At 34.9% G+C, this 18,852-nt stretch overlaps 2 protein-coding genes across 4 annotated transcripts; one reads left to right on the forward strand and one right to left on the reverse strand.

Moving 5' to 3' along the window:
- Positions 1-230: 230 nt before the first annotated feature.
- Positions 231-3,475, reverse strand: LOC110696307 (organelle RRM domain-containing protein 6, chloroplastic-like). Of its 3 annotated transcripts, none has more exons than XM_021873601.1 (5): positions 3,315-3,475; positions 2,829-3,048; positions 2,670-2,738; positions 2,424-2,530; positions 231-608 (listed from the first exon to the last, which is right to left on the reverse strand). In XM_021873601.1, exons 2-5 carry the CDS (start codon positions 2,917-2,919, stop codon positions 528-530), a joined length of 348 nt encoding a protein of 115 aa, XP_021729293.1. In that variant the 5' UTR covers positions 2,920-3,048; positions 3,315-3,475; the 3' UTR covers positions 231-527. The 3 variants fall into 3 exon arrangements, with proteins under 3 accessions (XP_021729293.1, XP_021729291.1, XP_021729292.1); XM_021873599.1 differs by having other exon boundaries at positions 2,424-2,545; XM_021873600.1 differs by having other exon boundaries at positions 2,424-2,545; positions 2,829-3,135; positions 3,315-3,465.
- A 5,285-nt stretch (positions 3,476-8,760) lies between these two features.
- LOC110696348 lies at positions 8,761-11,230 on the forward strand. The gene is made up of 3 exons (XM_021873638.1): positions 8,761-10,041; positions 10,135-10,340; positions 10,582-11,230. The coding sequence occupies exons 1-3, from the start codon at positions 8,761-8,763 to the stop codon at positions 11,228-11,230; spliced, it is 2,136 nt and encodes a 711-aa protein (XP_021729330.1).
- Positions 11,231-18,852: the final 7,622 nt, after the last annotated feature.

An 18,852-nucleotide genomic window follows, 5' to 3' on the forward strand; every position in this document is an offset into this window, starting at 1 on the left:
GGTGTTATAGAGTACACTTGTTTAAGGTCATGCTTTCCTACACATGACCTATAATTGGTGTCAGCCATTTGTCTATTGTAAATGCCCAAAATGTTGTTAATCGTTAAGTCATGAGACTTGATGGATTTACTCGAGATACACCGCCCCATGTAATTTTTGAATGGAGAGTTGCTAACATAGCCCAACATACTTCTATAGCTTTGGAACTCGATTTATGCTTGCAAGCATGATAATCAAGAAACAATTTGTAAAGGCCCCTTGAATTGTGTCTTTTTTCGACTAGCTCGTCCCTATAGAAAGGCAAAAACTGTTGTTTGACAAAGTAGTGCATGAGCTTTAAAGATATAGTTGTTTGACAAATTTATACAAGTTTATTGCAACATATTGACTTAAAAAGCAGTAGAAGCTCAAAATTGAATTTGGTATATGTAGTTGCAATTCGTTTACAGGAAATTGGGAATGCCCATCATATTTCACCATAGAATGGATGGTTCATAAGACTTCAGCTATTGTGGGCGGTGGAGATTTTAGCTATTGGATTTAGCATCATTTCCATCAGCCTTCGTGCTTGTGGCAGATTCCACAAAAACCAGTCGTCCTTGAACTACCTGCATTGAAAGAAAAGTAACAACTCAGAAGGCAACCAAGTGAACTTTGCTTCTTGGTCAGTCCAGGAAAGAAGAAACAAGAGAATCAACAAGACGAGAATCACAGGAACAAGCAGTTACTTAAAAACTTTCGAACATATTCTTTGCCAATAAAACTATCATTGATTGGTGTGGTTTCCCTTACGTCCTTACAAATTGAACCACCAACCACAAATATGTATGATAATAGCTACTAAAGTAACTAGGCATCATAACTTACTGAAAGTAAAATTTGCAAGTATGTATCCATCAAAGCTTCCATGAGAAATTGGTAATGAAACCATAGATAGCCACAATCTTCCTGGAAGGTAAGCTTCACACATAGCACATCATTATATTTTCTTACACCAATTTCAGCAATTTGATCTTTGTATTTAAATTTACATTTTTTACATAATTGTTAAACAAGCAAACACCTCAGTCCTATGAAAACCATGTCTTTCCATGTACCTTCGACAAATTCAACGTATAATGAGAACTCCAAATAAACACTATCTTTCTCAAATGAAATTGAAGAACACTTTTTCAAATCTCCAACAGGCCATCTTCCAAATAGAAAACACTCTCCTCCTCAAAGCTCAATTCCAGATGTCTCCATCTCAAAGTCCCAAAGAAGCCACTTATACAAAGTGTCGTCCAATAGCAAGAAAAGTCTAGAGTATAATTTGCTATAGATCTCTCTGTAAATAACTTATTTTCTCCGTTTCCAACCTTTTCTTCTCAACCCCAGACCTTTGGTACATGCAACAACACAATACAGGAAAACTCCTCCACCGCCCACCATGGCATGTATAGCTTATGTACTGATGTTCACTGTACATAAATTGTGAAAACCAGAGTATTACCTACTTAAAGGCTTTTCTGTAGCTATCCCCTCCACTTCCATTTAAACAGTAAGGTACTTCTTCTTCTTTTTTTTTTTTTTTTTTTACTTGCAACACTTCTAATTTCACGATTGCCGATAAAATTTAACCACAACTATATTAATTATCAATAAGTAGAAGTTGTAAACACTTGATATTATGAAAGTATAATCAAAACGAATTTAATGAGCTCCCATATAACTACATTTTCCTTAATTATAAATCAATAAAGCCAGTCAAAGAGGAGTATGTGAATAGATAAGTCAAATGTTGCAAGTAAAAAGAAAAGGAGGAAGTATTATTTTTTGGTAGACCCCTCATTAGAGTAAGGGGAAAAAACATCGAAATCTGATAAATAGGGTTATAGGCAATTAGGCACTAAATGTATAAGAATTTCAATTACTTCATTTCCACTAATAAAGATGCACAACATGAGTGCAAAACTTCAATCTTCATCTATGAAGCACAAAAATTTACTCTTTTACGTTTCAACATTTTGAAACACCCATGGAAAAGTACAAAATGCTCCCAAAAGCATCAAGCTAACAAAATTCAAACATACCAATATACCATGTTGTCAATACGTTCAAATTACCAATGTTAGACCAGAATAAAAAGTGGCTTGTGACATGTGAATATAAGTATATAACAAGCACAAAATTTCAAAAAAAACGTGAACAAATTTTGAATTGCTTATCAGTTATCATTATCCAAAACCCAAAATATACTCAATGGAGCTGTTACAATTTGAAATTTTTGGCAAAGCCCGAATTACAAATTTACAATCCCAAATAATGCAAACCCACAACTTCAGGTAAGTTTTCCCAAATTCAAAATGTAGCCCCACAACACAAAACTAACAAACTGAGAGCGAGTAGAATGGTGAAACAATGAGAATGAAGTAGAAAATTACCCTGCCATTCAAGCCCTTAATAGCTTTAAGCGCCTCATCTTCCGTCTCAAACGTAACAAAACCAAACCCCTTAGTCCTTCCAGTTTTGTTATCCATAATCAACCTAGCTGTAAACAACACAACTGAATCCCATTTATCATCACAGCTAAGAAAACCACAATTCAATGGCTAAAACTTTCACATATAGTAGAGCAATAACTCAATCAACAATCCAAAAGAAGAAAATATGTGACCACTGCAATCTACCTTCTTTAACCTTGCCGAATTGCGAAAACATGTTCCGAAATTCATCATGTTTTGTGTAAAATGATAGCCCTGCATCATTTCGCCAATATACAACCAATTAAACAAAACACAATATAACATTAACAATCTGAATTTAGCTAGTAATTACAAGTATCTTACTGCTGACAAAGACCTCGGAGCTACATCTAACAGTTGAAAACCAAGACTTCAACACCGTAAAGCATCGGATATTTGCCGCAATTCTCATCATTTGATGCTTACAAATTTCTTAATCAAATCAGGGAATTCCTCATTAATACATTGGGCTTTAATTTCCCAAGTTCAACCACCAAATGGGTTTAATTTCTCCAGATTAATGAATCATTATACACCAATTTCCCTGCACCAAATTGCATTTTCTCAATTGAGGAGAAAGGTCCATTTTCATGGTTTCTTCCTAACATTAAAGAGTAATATAAGCCAAATCCTGCAACACATTAGCAACCAAAGCTGATTCAACTATCAAACTAGGGTTTAAAAATTCAAGTTCTTCGAGTATCAATAATCCAGCTAAAAGAACCCTAAATTGAGTATACTGACAATTAAATTAACGATTAACACTAAATTGTCAAATTGGTATTCGATAATTAACAAAATAAAAAGTACCTCAGAAGCTGGCAAGCTGCTTCAATGGAGGAGAGAAAGCTCGCAAGGCGCTTCAATGGAGAATTTAGAGAGCGCTTCAATGGAGTGTAGGAGGGGAGCAGCGAGGCAAGGTACACACTAGACCTAGGAGGAAATATAAGTTATGATGAGAGTTAAGCTTTCAAATTTCAATATAATTAAAAATTAAAAATAATGATTAACTAATTTAACCAGGTTTAATAAGTTTTAATGAGCTATAGAGTATAATAAGATAAATAATTTCAAATAAGATAAATTATGCATCAAGTGAATAAAACCTATTTTAAATTTATAAGAGTGCGACGGATGGAGTTTTTAATAAGCTACAGAGTATAATAAGTTAAATTACTTCAAATAAGATTAAACAAGATAAATTATGTAGCAGGTGAATAAAACACACTCTTACTCCCTCCGTGTTTTAATAATTGTTACACTTTGACTTTTTCACTATTCATATAATGGTTTTGTCTTGATTAATTTATTAATATATAAAAAATGTTAATATCGTATAATGCATCGTTGATTTCGATATAATGAATATTCTCATAATGTCAATTTATCTATATTTTTACTAACATGTAATTAGATAAACTAGTGAGTAGCCCGAGCGTTGCATCAGCATACTTATAGTTGTGTAAGTGCTAATTTTTAAGAGCATTTAATAGTGTGTATGTAGTATGTATATTTCATACTTTTATTGTATAATATTATTTAGCGTGCAACGTTAAAGCATAATTGACTATTTATCTAAATGGTTAAACAATAACATTTCTTCAAAGAGGTCATGGGTTCGAACCTTTTCATCCATATAATTTTAGAAACGCCTTATAATATACGGAGTATTAATATAGATTATTAGTCAAAGTCGTGTCTCGACATGCATGTTTGGTCAAAATGTAACACTTATTAAAACATGGAGAATTTTTTTTATTATTATTATTTTTTTAAAGTGCATAACTTTGAATAAAATGTAACACTTCTCACATTCGTCTTACTTTGACTAAGGTTTTTATTTTTATTATTTTTTTAATGCAGTAGGAAGGGGTGATTTCATTAAATATATTTTCAATGTACTTTGTATTATGTAAACGTTACAAAAATGATCACAATATAGACTTTTTTTTAAAACACAAACAATACATATTTTCATGATTAGTACCACTCAGGTTTTGACTTTTCCCAGCGGTACCACTTTTTTTTTTTACTTCCTGGTGGTACACCCCAATTTCATGACTTCTTAACGACCGTGATTAGTCTGTTAATAAATCGTTAATAACTTAGTAATTCTAGGTTAAAAGCTGAGATTAGGTTACTAAAGTTGGAAAAGACTAATATGCCCCCTTTTAATCCTTCCCTCCATCACCCATAATTAAACCCCTTCCCCTTCCATTTATGTCGATTTGACACAAACCAAACTCAACTTTCAAATTTCATCTCTCTCTCCTCTGCTCTCTGTTGAATTCACCAAGTAATCCTAGGGTTTTGCAAGGGAAATTCGCTAATTTCGTTGGTCTACAAAGCCATTAGAGGATAATCTTGCATAATTCAGGTACTTTAGCACTACTGATGTTCATTAATGCATAATTTGGTGCAGTTGTTTGATGTTCTGTTTTCTATGCGTTTTGAGGTTTAATTCATGATTTAAATGTTGTATATTTGTGCGATTTTAGGGTTCTTTCATGTTATTAGGTGCATGATTATGTGTGTTCAATTATTTATGTAGATTATGGATTTAATTTGGATGAATTGGCATGATCCTGTTTCATTAATTATATGATACCTGAATTGGAATTTATTTGCATATTTCATTGATTGTTGGATACCTGAATTGGGGTTTATTTGCATGTTGTAGATTGTTGTATAGCTGATTTGGAATTTATTTGCATGTTGTAAATGTGTATATTGTTTACCTTCTTTTGCAGAATGGGTGATGTGGTGTTAAGGTTTCATTACTTAGATAAACATGTTGATCTTGTTGTTGACTTAGATAGATGTAATTTGATGGATTTGGTTATGGATTTTGAGGACACTGCTGCAGTAGACACTGAGTTCCCTATAATCAACCCTACCTTTGGTTATGGTTACAATGAAAAGATTCACCCTTTACTAGATGATGCTGATATTTTTAAGATGATTCATACCCTAGGTGAGTGTGAGATGTATCACATTTGGGTAGGTTTTGGCAAGAAACCAAGTGCCTTGAATAGAATGACCAATAGGCTAAGGAACAAATCCAAATCTGCACAACAATTTGTTGCACCTTTCCATATTGTACCTCCTCATGTTGTTGATCCTTCCCAAACTGCACCACCAAATGATCTTCCCCCTCAGATTGATACAGAACAAACAGATCAACCCACTCAGAATGAAACAACCCAAACAGATCAGCCTTCCCTTGAAGATATATCCCTAAATAATGAGTCCTCTCCACCTAGGTATAATGAGGGCTATGATTCCCCTCAAGATGAAAGAAATGATACTCAATATGCTGCTGAGTATACCAAGGGTAGAGTTGAGTTTGAGAAGACTATGGAGAGGATAGAGAAGTCAAAGAAGACTAAGGCTAAGGCACTAGTAGAAAAATAACATTAGGCACCCCCCATATGGCACCGGTTCAGGCCAAACCGGTGCCAAAAATCGGCCCAAAATTGGGCGGGTTTTTAAACAAAGGCAAAAGGCACCGGTTAAACTCAAACCGGTACCAAAAATAAAATAGGCACCGGTTTGAACCGGTGCCAATCAAACCGGTTTTTTTTTCAAAAAATAAAAAACGCGACCAGCTAGCTTCTTCCTACTTCTTTCTTCTCCTTCCCCACTCTCTTTCATTCCTTTCTAACCCGACATTAGAGACGAATTGAAGAACAACGAACCTCCCCCTTTTCCCTCCACCACAGCCGCCACCTTCACCGGCCACCGGCCTCCAGCCACCAACATTGTTCGAATTGAAACACCGCCCTTAATTCTCCCCCTGCCCTTGTACGAATTGTCGAATTGAAACACCGCCGTTGTACGAGTTGAAACACCACCAGCATTGTACGAATTGTCAAAAACCACCGCCCTTAATTCTCCCCTACCCTTGTCTTTTCCCTTCCCTGCTCTTCTCTGTCTTTCACCGCCCTACAGCCACCAGCATTGTTCGAATTGAGCAGCAGCGCACCGCCTCCACCTCCGCGTTGTTCCCTCCACCAACGCGCACCGCCTCCACCTCCGCACTACCTCCACTAGTGCGCACCACCCCTGCTACCTCCACCAACGCAAAGGTCATCCTCAATATCTCATCCCCTTAGCTTCTTCCACCTCCAACTAATTTAGGGTAAGTTTTTATTTTTTTTGTTAAAAATTGAACAATTATTTTGAAATATGTAATTCTATTATTTTCAATAGCATTTTGAACAATTATTGTTAAGAAAATTAAAGTCAAGGAATGTATATATATAATTTTACCCTAATTTTTTTTATTTTTGCATTGGTTGTTTATTTAGAAATTTTGAATACATATTATACATTAGAGTTATTTTGTATGTTTAGAGTAATTTTGAATACATATTATAGATTAGAGTAATTTTGCATTACCTTGTTCCTTAGTTGAAAAATTTATAAGTTTTAGTGGGTTATTTTGAGGTTGATTTAATGAGTAATTATGAATATAATAGAGATTAGTAAGAATGTTACTTAATTAGTTGAGTTTTTGTATGTTTTAATGTGTAATTTTAGGTTGTTTTAATGGGTAATTGTGAATATATTAAAGAATTAGTGACCTTGCTACTAATTAGTTGTGAATAAATTAGAAAATTGTGAATAAATTAGAGAATTGTGATTACATTAGAGATTTGTGAATAATTTAGAGAATTGTGATTAAATTAGAGAATTGTGCATAAATTAGAGAAATAAATAGTGATATTGCCACCTAATTAGTTGTGAACAAATTAGAGAATTGTGAATACATTAGAGAATTGTGAATATATTAATTAGATAATTAGTGACGTTGCTAATTTTTGTTTTTTTAATATATAGATTCATATGTGAATTGAAGCACGAGTTTAATTAGCTTGAGGAATACATATTGAGCTCAAGTGGGTAGTTGCATTGCTATATTGGTATGACTTATAAACTTTACTTAGCTATATTCATTTCTATTTATCCATTTAATAAAAGTTGATTCATGAAATTGCAACTTGTGTATTGTTTAATTGCAAATAAATACAACAATATATAGAATACTTGCATCATCATATGCCTAGATACCCGTTCAAGGCTTTCTCATTAGGAGAAAGTCTTGAATAGTCCCCGGTTGGGACTGTTCTTGAATGTGTACTCTCACTTAGGTGGTGAATGTATGTTTTCTTTTCGATTTTAAGGAACATCTTGGCTTACCATTTCCTCACTATGTTCTCTGGGTACATATGTGGGTAATTAATTATCTACATCGTGTACTTGGAGAACTAGGGGGAAATGCTGCCGGATTTTCCTTAAAATTGGAAAGTTGACATACATTCACTAGTGAGAGTAGACATTCAAGGATGGGTTAGGTTGGAGTGATAAGGGCCCTTTGGAAACATGCATTTTTTCACTATATGAATGGTATATTCACGTTTTGTACTTGAATTTGATTTACATAAAATATGTAGCACTTACACATTATAATTATATGGTGCTATATATGTTTAGAGACAATTTACTAAATGGAGAAGGATTGTGGTTGGATGTATGGTAGACGCGATACATTGGAATTTTGGAATGGGGTTCAAGAGTTTAGCGAGAGGGCTTTAGCTTATCAACGCAAACTAGGAGGCAAAGGCCTTTATTGTCCTTGTGTTGATTGTAATAATGTGAATGTGGTCGATAGTGTTGAAATCATTAGAGATCATGTATTATGTCGTGGATTTAGGCAATTATACCATGTGTGGATTTGGCACGGAGAAAGTGGAGAGTACATTGGGGATCTTGATCGGAATGATGTGCGTGTTAGAAGCAATGAGATTCATGTGGACGAGGAATACGAGAATGATGAGTATATTGTTGATACCCTATGGCACCGGTTTTGAACCTGTGCCAAAAGCTTGGTTTTTGGCACCCCTCACATAGGCAGCGGTTCAAACCGGTGCCTTAGACCGGGTTTGAACCGCTGCCAAAGGCCTTTTTTCACCTAGTGAGGGTAAGGCTAAGGATACAAATAGTAAGAAGAGTGCTGCCACCAAATCAACCCCAATGCAACCACCATCTCCTAGGTCACCTAATACTGTGTTCAAGACATTAAATTTGAGAAGGTGCCCTAGATTTTCACCTATTCCAGTCACTGACACATCTGCTCCTAGTGTTGAACCATTGATTAATTCATCTCATAGCTCTGTTTTTGCAAAAAAAAATTCCTAGAACCACAACATATAGGAAGGGGGTAAGGGTTGGCAGTACTGTCACTGAGAGAATAATGCTTGGTGTAGGTTCTGGTTTGGATTCTATTCAGATGGAGGGACTTAGAGTTGGTGTGAATGAGACAAAAGTTGAGAACCCTAGTTATGGTTTCAAGGGGAGAAGAAAGATGGACTTTGTTGTTCAGAGTGATTCATCCGGTATGCATGGCATCCAGGAGGGAGACAATAGTTTGGGTGTTACTGAGGGTCAGGAGTTGGGCCCTAGTTCTGGTTTAAAGGTGAGAAGAAAAATGGACTTTGTTGTTCAGAGTGATTCAGAAGAAGACAGTGAAGGAGAAGTAGCACCAAAGGGTGATGTGCCTGCAGATGAATTGGTGCAGCTTCAAAGGATTCCTAAAATCAAGGATAACAGGAAACCTGGGAAATGGTTTGAATTTTTAGATGATGAAGATGATGAGGATTACTTTAAGAGACTTTACAAGAATGGAGAAATGTATGAGGATGCTGATTTTGGGAAGATAATACTAAGGCCATGGATGATTTTCACTAATAAGGCACACTTTAAGGATACTCTTAAGGACTTTGCTGTACAAGGGAGATTTGCAATCAATGTGGAGTATGCTGACAGCAAGAGGTATATAGCAGTGTGCCAATCTCAGTGTTGTGACTGGAGGTTGCATGCAAGTAGGCTTTCAGATGGTAGAACTTGGGCAATTAAGAAGATTTGGCCCAATGTACACACTTGCAGAGGTTTAGAAACATACAACCCCATATGCAATGTTAAGTGGGCTTCCCAGAAAGTTATGGAAGAAATCAGAGCTAACCCAGACATTTCTGGGAAAGATTTAAATGAACTTCTATTCCAAAGATATGGCATCTACACGAGACAATCTACTTTGTATAGGTTAAAGAGTTATGTAATTGAGCAGCTCTTTGGAGGCCATGATGAGTCATACTCATTGTTGCCTATGTATGCTAAAATGTGCATTGAGACTAACCCAGAAAGTTTAGCATTTTGTGCATGGCAAGAAACTGAGTCCCTGCCTAAGCAGCTGCAGTTCACAAGTATCTTCATTTCCTTCTCTGGACAGTGGAAAGGACTTCTCATAGGAGTTAGACCTTTTATCGGTGTAGATGGAACACACCTAAAAGGTAATTATGGGGGAATTCTGCTTTCTGCTGTGGGAATAGATGCCAATAATGAGATCTTTCCCATAGCCTATGCTATAGTGAGCCAAGAAGACAAGGAGTCATGGAGTTATTTCTTCTGGCATTTGCTGAAAATTGTCAAGGAATCCTCAAGGGAGCATTGGACAATCATATCTGATAGGCAAAAGGCAAGTGCTTAAGTGTGAATTGAGTTTTTATAGTTGTTATGTAACCTTTGATTGTTTATTGGAGCATACTAATCTTGTTCATCATTGTTTCAGGGAGTGGAGTTAGCCTTAGACAATGTGTGGCCAGAAGCTGATAGAAGATTCTGCTGTAGACACCTCAGTAGGAATTACAAAAAAAAGTTTCCAGGCCCCATGATGTATGTGCTATTTTGGAGAGCATGCAATGCAACTTCAGCCTTTTCATTCAGAAAAGCTATGGAGAAGCTCAAGAAAGAGGGAGGTGGTGATGTCATGTGTTGGTTTGCAGACTTGGGAGAACAATCCAAGTGGAGTAAACATAAATTTAACCCTAATGTCTGCAATGAGACAAATACATCTAATTTTGTGGAAAGCTTTAACTCCACACTTGGAGTTAATAGGTGTAGGCCTGTATTAACTCTGCTAGAAAGTATGTTGTGCATATCTTTATTTTGTTGTCTTTATACTGTGAATATAAAAGGTCCTGCAATGTCTGATTTAGTGCTAATGTGCATGAATAAGGAGGGTGTGTATGGTGAGAATTGCAATAAGGATGGAGAATGCAAAGTCCTGGAAAGATGAAGACATATGTCCTAAAATTGTGAAACTGGTGAAAAAGATAGGCAAGGCAAGCTCAAATTGTAGAGCTTTCAAGTCCAGCCCAGGAGAGTATGAAATCCATGAAGGTAGATCTCAGTTCCCTCTGAGTCTTAACAATAAAATTTGCAATTGTGATGCATGGCAATTGTCAGGGGTGCCATGTAGGCATGCCATTAGGTCCCTAATTGATGCAAAGTTAGACCCACATGATTTTGTTAGCTCCTGGTACTCTGTCAAGACATATAAGCAAGCATACAGTGTATGCATTAGCCTTATTCCAGACACAGAACAATGGCCTGCTGATGACTCTGGCAGAATTATCATGCCACCTAAGATGAAAAGGGGAATTGGAAGACCAAGTAGGAATAGAAAAAGGGAGGAAGAAGAAGTCCAACCAAGCAAGAGAAGCAAAACAGTCAAATGCTCTAAGTGTGGATGCTTTGGGCATAATAAAGCAACCTGCAATGGAGGCTTAACTGGGAAAGAGTTGAAGGCATCTGAGCCTGTTGTCATAAAAACCCAAGGGTCAGAGACCAATCAAATGCAGCAAAAGCAGCAACTAAGTCTGTAGCCACTGATCAACAAGCAACAAAGCCTGCAACATCTTCCAAGAAAGCACAAGGAAAGAAAGGCAAACAGTTTGCTGATGCAGCAACAGTTTTGACAGCATCACAAATGCCTAGCCAGCCAGTCAACTTGTCCCAAGAAAACTCAGATTCTCAATGCTTTTAAGTGCTACAGAGCAGTACATTAGCAGTTGGTTTTTTTGGCAGTGAAACATTTGGTTTTGTTTAAGTTATCTTGGGTTTTTTGAACTTAACTTGTCTAGTTGGTACATATGTGTTTTTACCAATGTTCCCAAACATCTGAAATTTACTGATATATATGAATATAGCCAACTGTGGCCATTTTGTCTATTTTAAGTTGTCCTTATTTTTGGCCTTATTTACATTTAGGGAGTGTTTGGTATAGGGATTTTATAGGGATGGAAACGGAATCATATTAGCGTTTCCGTTACATTGTGTTTGGTTAAAGTAACACAAACCGTTAGTTAGGGGTAACCCAATCCACCCAATTGTTTCCCCTGTAATAGGTGAGGAAACAAATCCCCTTTCCTTCCTCTAACACAAAAAATAAAGAAAATTCTTCTCTCTCCTCTTCACTTGCTTGATAATTCTCTGAAAATTCCCAAAAAATTTCGACGATTCTACGAGGAAGCTGCAATTCTCCAGATCTTACTCCTAAATTTTCGATTTTCTTCTGTAAATATTCAGAAATTATCACAGGTTTGCTATCTTCATTTCTCTCATTCAATTTCTAGGGTTCATGTAGTATCAATTTTTGCGTTTTTGGTATGAATTTATTACTTGCGTGTTCAATTGCAACTCCAGAAAGTTGTTTTCGTTCAATTTCTAGGGTTCATGTAGTATCAATTTTTGCGTTTTTTGGTATGAATTTATAACTTGCGTGTTCAATTGCAATCTTCAGAAAGTTATTTTTGTTTGATTTTTGATTGTATTATTATAATTACTTCAAGTTTCAGCTACGAATGTTATTGTTTTAAGCTTCAATTCATTTGAAATTATTTAACAAACATTGGAGTTTTGTATAATTTCTTCATTTGGTAATTATATCTATGTTATGAATGTAATAGATTATTGGTGGTGCTGAACATGTCTTATTTTGCTCCATATGTATGCATTACGATGAGAAAGTTGCTGCTACTATTTTGAGTATATAGACCATGGTTTTCTGGTGCTATACATGTCTTATTTTGCTCCATATGTGTATGCATTACAGTGAGAAAGTTACTGCTACTATTTTTAGTATATAGACCATGGTTTTTTGCTTAATTTTGCTTGTTTCTTGACTAGTTTACTCCTCATGATTTGGTTGACAATATTTTTTATTTGATTAACTAGAGATTGATATAACTATTGTTTTGCCGTTTATCAGGGTCAATTGCCATTTATTTTCTGTGTTTCTTGTACAATGCCTCGACTTATGCGTTCTATAAGGAAGAAAAAGCTAAAACAAATACAAATAGTAATTGCAATGGTTATTATTATGTTGATGATGTATTGGATGTGGTATATAATTAGCGTTGTTACAATAAGGGGGGTTCAAATAAAAGATAGGAAAAGAAACAAAAAATTGTTACGGATGTTAGTATTGAGAGGGCTTTATAGGGAGAGTGATGTGAAATGCAAGAGTGAGCTTCGCGTTAATAGAAAAACTTTCAATATTATTTGTGAGATGCTTAGAGACATTGGGGGTTTGAGTGGAACAAAAAACATGTCGCTTCAAGAGATAGTAACCATGTTTTTATACACGTTGGCTCATCATAAGAAGAATAGGTCTATTGGACATTACTTCTATAGAAGTGGAGAAACCGTGAGCCGACAATTTCACCTTTGTCTAAGGGCTTTTCTCAAGTTGCATGAAGTACTACTTTTACAATCCTACACCAATATTGGATGATTGTAAAGATGAAAGGTGGAAATCCTTCAAGGTATTGGTATTTTCAAAGCCCCTAAATTTTGCTAGGATTTTCTTATTTTTGCTTGTTTGTAAGTAATATTTTTTCCTATTTTTGTAGAATTGTTTAGGGGCATTAGATGGGACTTACATTAATGTAAATGTGCCTTCACAAGAACGACCAAAGTATAGAACAAGAAAAGGAACGATTGCTATGAATGTATTGGGTGGAGTGCACTTTAATACTGATGCATCTTAGGCACTCCAGCCTCTTTTGACACAATTGATGGATCCTTGGGTGCTAATTAAATTTATGTACCTTTTAAATTTATTGTTGAAAAAAAAAACTCATTAATCTCATAATCTCCATAATTTTACTCTTAAGTCTTGACATCTCATAACCTCTACTAGTCTTCTTGTTATCCTTTCAGTCTTTATTGCATCTGTACCACTACCTTTTTTTATGGTGTTATGTTTTTGTATGTTAACATTTTCAATGGTGATTGTTAAATGATGTCTTTATTTTGGAAAGATCAGCATTAGGTCAGTAGTAGCTTCAATTGATTTTTGGTTTTTTATTTTTTGTTTTTAATTTTTCAGATGGAGGCTAGTCAAGCTAAGGGTGAGGCAAGCAATCGAGGTAGAGGTAAAAATAAAAGGTATTGGACGTATGAAGAAGATGCGGTTCTTATAAGATATTTGCATGAGTTGAGTTGCGATCCGAAGTGGAAGTGTGAGAATGGGTTTAAGAATGGTTACATGAATAAGTTGGAAGAGATGATTAATGGTGTACTTCCTAATTGCGGCTTGAGAGCGGTTCCCCACATTGAGTCGAGGATCAAGCATTGGTCGGAGAAATATAGTGCATTGGCGGAAATGTTATCCACCTCAGGATTTGGATGGGATGCTGAGAAGAAGATTCTACAAGTAGATAAGTCGGTGTTCGACGGATGGGTAAAGGTATGCTGCTTCCCTCCCCCCTTCTGCTATTCCCTTGCTGCTGCCCCTCCCCCTTGCTGTTATTCCCCTGTTGGAGGCCTTGTATACTTTCTTACTGCAGTATTTTAATACAATATAACTTGTTTATTCTTTGGCTGCTCCTTCCTTCAGTTTTCAATGACTGAGATCTGTTTCTTTGTTTAGTAATATAATTCTTGCTCTATCATCTTTTGAATACTGTTTCACCATTTTAATTCACTAAATTTTTTTTTATTCTTCGTCAGTGATTCCTATAAACCCTGTTAGGATATATGTTAGTCACAACCACAGTTTAGGACACATAGCCACATAATCTACCTTAATTACAATGTCAGCCACATCCTTTCTGTTTTCTTCATCCAAGATTTTGTGCAGTGTTTAAAAGAGTGATTTTATTGGGAAACAAGTTTGAATTAAATTTTGATAGGCATTACCTTATAATTCCTGTTATTTTATTATTGGCTCTTTATCTGCTGTTAGGCTTTCTTGATGCTATTTTGATAGGCATTACTGCAGTTGTTCACATTTCTGTTGCTTTCTACAGTATTAAATTCTGGCTGCTGGATTTGAATCTACTGTTCATCCAATATTACGCTGATATTTTATTAAGTATTCTAATCTTTCTCTGATTGAGACTCTAGTACATCTGCCTGGATTTTCTGTCTAATATTTTATTAAGTATTCTAATTTTTCTCTGATTGAGACTCTAGTATTAAATTTTATAGTCAGAAGGTTATTGAAATTTTGTTAACAATTTTTTTCTTTTTCTTATATGGCAGACTCATAAGAAAGCTAAGGGGTTATTTGGAGTTCCATTCGTTCATTATGACACTCTAGCAGAAATTTATGCTAAAGACAAAGCTACCAGAGATGCAAGTGAGTCGTTTGTTGATGCTATAGAAGATATGGATCAAGACATTGATAAGCAACCATTGAATGTCGAGAGTGATGAAGAAGATCAGATGATGTGAATTCTACTCATTCAGACACTTATTCTTCTACAAGTCAATCCGGAAAACGTCCCATGAAGATAGAGGATGATCATTCAACTCCTTCAAAAGTGGCAAAAGTGAAGGCTTCTACGATTCATTCTTCCGCAAGTGATTCCACTACTCAATCCAGAAAACGTTCTACAAAGGCGAAGGAGGCTAAGGTAAAAGGAAAGAACAAGCTAGATTTGAAGAGTTTTTGTAGGAATGATGATGATGATTTGGTGGCCTCCCTCCATGATGTTTCTAACAATTTTGGGAAGATATTTGAAAATATCAATGTTAATCTTGGGATTATGGCTAGTGCATGGTCTAAAGCTGAAGAAAGAGAGCAAATGATGGATGAAAAAGTGAACAAGGTTTTGGATGAGGTGATGAAGTTAGATGGAATTTCTCCATCCGAAACTTTAGAGGTTGCTACAATTCTCATGGCGGAAGAACATAAGCTTCACATCTTCTATCAAGCTCCAACTAATATGAAGAAACAATATGCAATTGATCTTCTTAAGAAGAAGTAGAAAGTTTTGTCCTAAATTGTTGTTATTGGAGTTAATGTTTTAATGGTTTTTAAATGCTTTTTTTTTTTTTTTTAGAATACTAGAATTTCAATGCTTTTGTAATCAACAACTTATGTGACTTTGCCTATATATCTAGCATATGATATATTATGGTAATCGGTTCAAAAAATATCTATATGTATATTATGGTAATTAGTGTTGCTCTACATTGTATAATGTATATCAAAAGTTAGCCAAGACATAAAAAATTAGAAGGAAAACTATTTGTTTCCAAGTTATCTATGCCAAACAAGAGGAAAGGGATTGGTTACAATTGTTTACGTTTCCTTAGTAATACCAAACAACTAGTAAGGGTAACACTATATGTTACCCTTTCCTCTTCTAATTTGTTTACATTCCCTTACATTTACTAATTTGATACCAAACACCCCCTTAATGGAAAGTAAAAGAACTTGTACATAAGAAATAAACAAAGATAAATGCCAATTATTCGAAATTTCCATTCATTAACCCACAAAATACAACCTTTAACTATTCATAATCTAACAATTACATGGAAAAACTAAAAGTTGCAGAACACAAACCTCATTTCAGAGATATAAAGAGTAGGATCAGGTACATGACAAGACCAATCCTAACAACCATGTAAACATAGCTTGCAAACTCATACACTCTTTCAGTAAAATCAATAAATTCCTCTCTTAACACTCTCACATTAGATGAGTCATCAAGACTTCCCATCAATTGTTCTTCAGAAACCCACACGAACAAACCACAATGCATGCACTTGTAATATGATCTCCCTGGATTCGAAATCGACTCAGAAACCCTAATGTCTGCAGTTCTTGGTGGATTGCAGTTGCATTGAATGCGTTTGACCCACATGGATCTTCCAAATCTCCTACCAAAAGTTGAACCACCTGCAGAACTAGCCATGTCAGAGAAATACAGAACAAGAAGTGGAGAGAAGAGAAGAGAAGAGAAAAAAATTGCAGCAATGGAGGGAAAGCAAAATGGAGAAGAGAAGAGGAAGTGGCACATTTATAGGGAAGTCATAGGGTGAACGTTTTTGGTGGGAAATAACATACATTTTAAGGGGGGAAAGTTGGAGGGAAAGCATTTAAATGGGGGCATATAAGTCTTTTCAGTATATATCTCAGCTTTTAACCTAGAATTACTAAGTTATTAACAATTTATTAACAGACTAATCACGGTTGTTAAGAAGTCATAAACTGGGGTGTACCACCAGGAAGTAAAAAAAAAAGTGGTACCGCTGGGAAAAGCCAAAACCTGAGTGGTACCAATGGGAATTTCCCAAACTTTTTTAAATTTTTAATTAATGATGTGGACTATAAAATGTATTAATAGTTAAAGTTATAAGTTATACGTTGAGATGTGTGACGGTCAAAGTGTTCAATGTAAAACGATGGTAGTAAGATTTTTCGCATCCCTTGTGTTTTAAAATAATTATTGTCACACTTCTTTTGACAAGTATTTTAAGAAAAAAGTAGGTGGGGATCGGAGTGGGGACCATATATTCGAGTTGTTTAATGTGAAGTTGTATTAATGTGAAACAAGTATTTTAAATCTAGATTCTTGCTACATAAATGGGATAATGTGAAATGAATTTTGGTTTATATTATTAAAACAGAGACGTGAGACATTAAGAGGGTGAAAAAAATTCAGTGGACCATAATGAGTAGTGTAAACAATTTTATTAAAATATACGATTTATGGTATATATGGTAATGTGTCAACTATTTTAAAACAACAAAAAGAGAGATATGTGTCAATTTTAAAACAAAAGGAGTACAGAAATAACTAAGGGTTTGTTCTGATTTACTGAACTGAACTAAACAGATTGGAGCTGAAGTGAACTGAACTGAAAATAAGCTAAAGAGAACAGGCCCTAATAGGGTCATGTTAAAGAGATAGATATCATAGAGTCCACAAAGATAGCTAGTGTGATTGTTTTCGCTTCCTCCACTTGCCTATGTTTTTTTAACAATTAACTAAGGTGGTTAACATGTGTACCATAGGTAGCCATAAGGATCACTTCATTTTGCATTATGCCACAAATTGAGTTGTTCACAATTAACTGAAAAATAATATGTAAACAAATATTTTTAGTGGTATAAATGTTTGCAAATTATACATCATAGCTAAAAAAAAATAAAAAATCAACGAGGGAAAAATAGAAAACAACCCTTTTTGAAGGTATAGTCCGCACACTATTCCTTAGAATTTACTTGATAAATCCTCTTCTAGGGCACAACAATAAGCTTAACACCACCTTCATCCCACCCGACTCGGCCCCTCCATATCTTTTTTGGTCATATTCAATCTCGCGACTTGCAAGAGCAACTTCGACTAATTGATTTATTCTTATATAAGCCACTAATATAATAATATTTAACGACGATATGTAATAAAACTTTTATATTTAGAGTGTAGCTGTGGATAATAGATGTTACAAACTATCTGATATGTGTTCAATCCACGTAATATTCGAATTATGAAACTACTCGTATACATTATATTTGGTTAAAAAGAAGAACACCTTGGATTTATTATCAAATTATTTACCTATTACGGAGACACAGAGTACTCTATCATTTAGAGGAGATAGTTATATTATTGAGATAGTCATTCCTAGATTTCACAATAAATGGATAACCGTTTCTAAATTTCACAGGATTATAAATGCAAAATTCTTAAAAAACAATAAAATCTAGTGAAAATTCATAACTTAGAGCTACCTTTTATACTTGTGAGTCGATGAAGGAAAGCGTCTCACTTTTCTATGTTTTTTTAAATTTTTTTTGCATTATGTCTTGTTTATGGCTAGTCATAACATTTGTTTTGGAGGATAATCATCGGTCCTTAAAATGAGAAATGTCATATATTCACGTGCATATACCCTTAATTTGTCCATAAAGTGACCCTTATTTATTATACGAGTAACATTAGACAATTTAAAAAATTAAGTAACCTTACTTGTTCATTCATGTAACTTTTTTACTTTTATTTGACTATTAAAAAAATAACTCCACTTGTTTATAAGAGTAATTTCATGTTTTCATAGTAGTATCCTTTTTGTCAAGGTAACTCAATTTGATTACTGGTGTAACCTTTATTACTTAACTAGTTGCTTATAACAATTATACTACACCATGTGGTTAATTACATATAATTTTTTTTTTTTTTTTTAATTTGAATGACTATCACAC

This window comes from Chenopodium quinoa, unplaced genomic scaffold, assembly GCF_001683475.1.
Source record: "Chenopodium quinoa cultivar QQ74 unplaced genomic scaffold, ASM168347v1, whole genome shotgun sequence".
Lineage (NCBI taxonomy): Eukaryota > Viridiplantae > Streptophyta > Magnoliopsida > Caryophyllales > Amaranthaceae > Chenopodium > Chenopodium quinoa.

Coding starts and splice junctions, on each gene's coding strand:
- LOC110696348 (XM_021873638.1), top strand. CDS start 8,761: ATGCTTGGTGTAGGTTCTGGTTTGGATTCTATTCAGATGGAGGGACTT. Junction 10,042..10,134: donor TCATATCTGATAGGCAAAAG/GCAAGTGCTTAA, acceptor TCATTGTTTCAG/GGAGTGGAGTTAGCCTTAGA. Junction 10,341..10,581: donor GGTGGTGATGTCATGTGTTG/GTTTGCAGACTT, acceptor TGCATGAATAAG/GAGGGTGTGTATGGTGAGAA.
- LOC110696307 (XM_021873599.1), bottom strand. CDS start 2,919: ATGATGAGAATTGCGGCAAATATCCGATGCTTTACGGTGTTGAAGTCT. Junction 2,546..2,669: donor ATTCGGCAAGGTTAAAGAAG/GTAGATTGCAGT, acceptor AATGGGATTCAG/TTGTGTTGTTTACAGCTAGG. Junction 609..2,423: donor TTAAGGGCTTGAATGGCAGG/GTAATTTTCTAC, acceptor CTTTCAATGCAG/GTAGTTCAAGGACGACTGGT.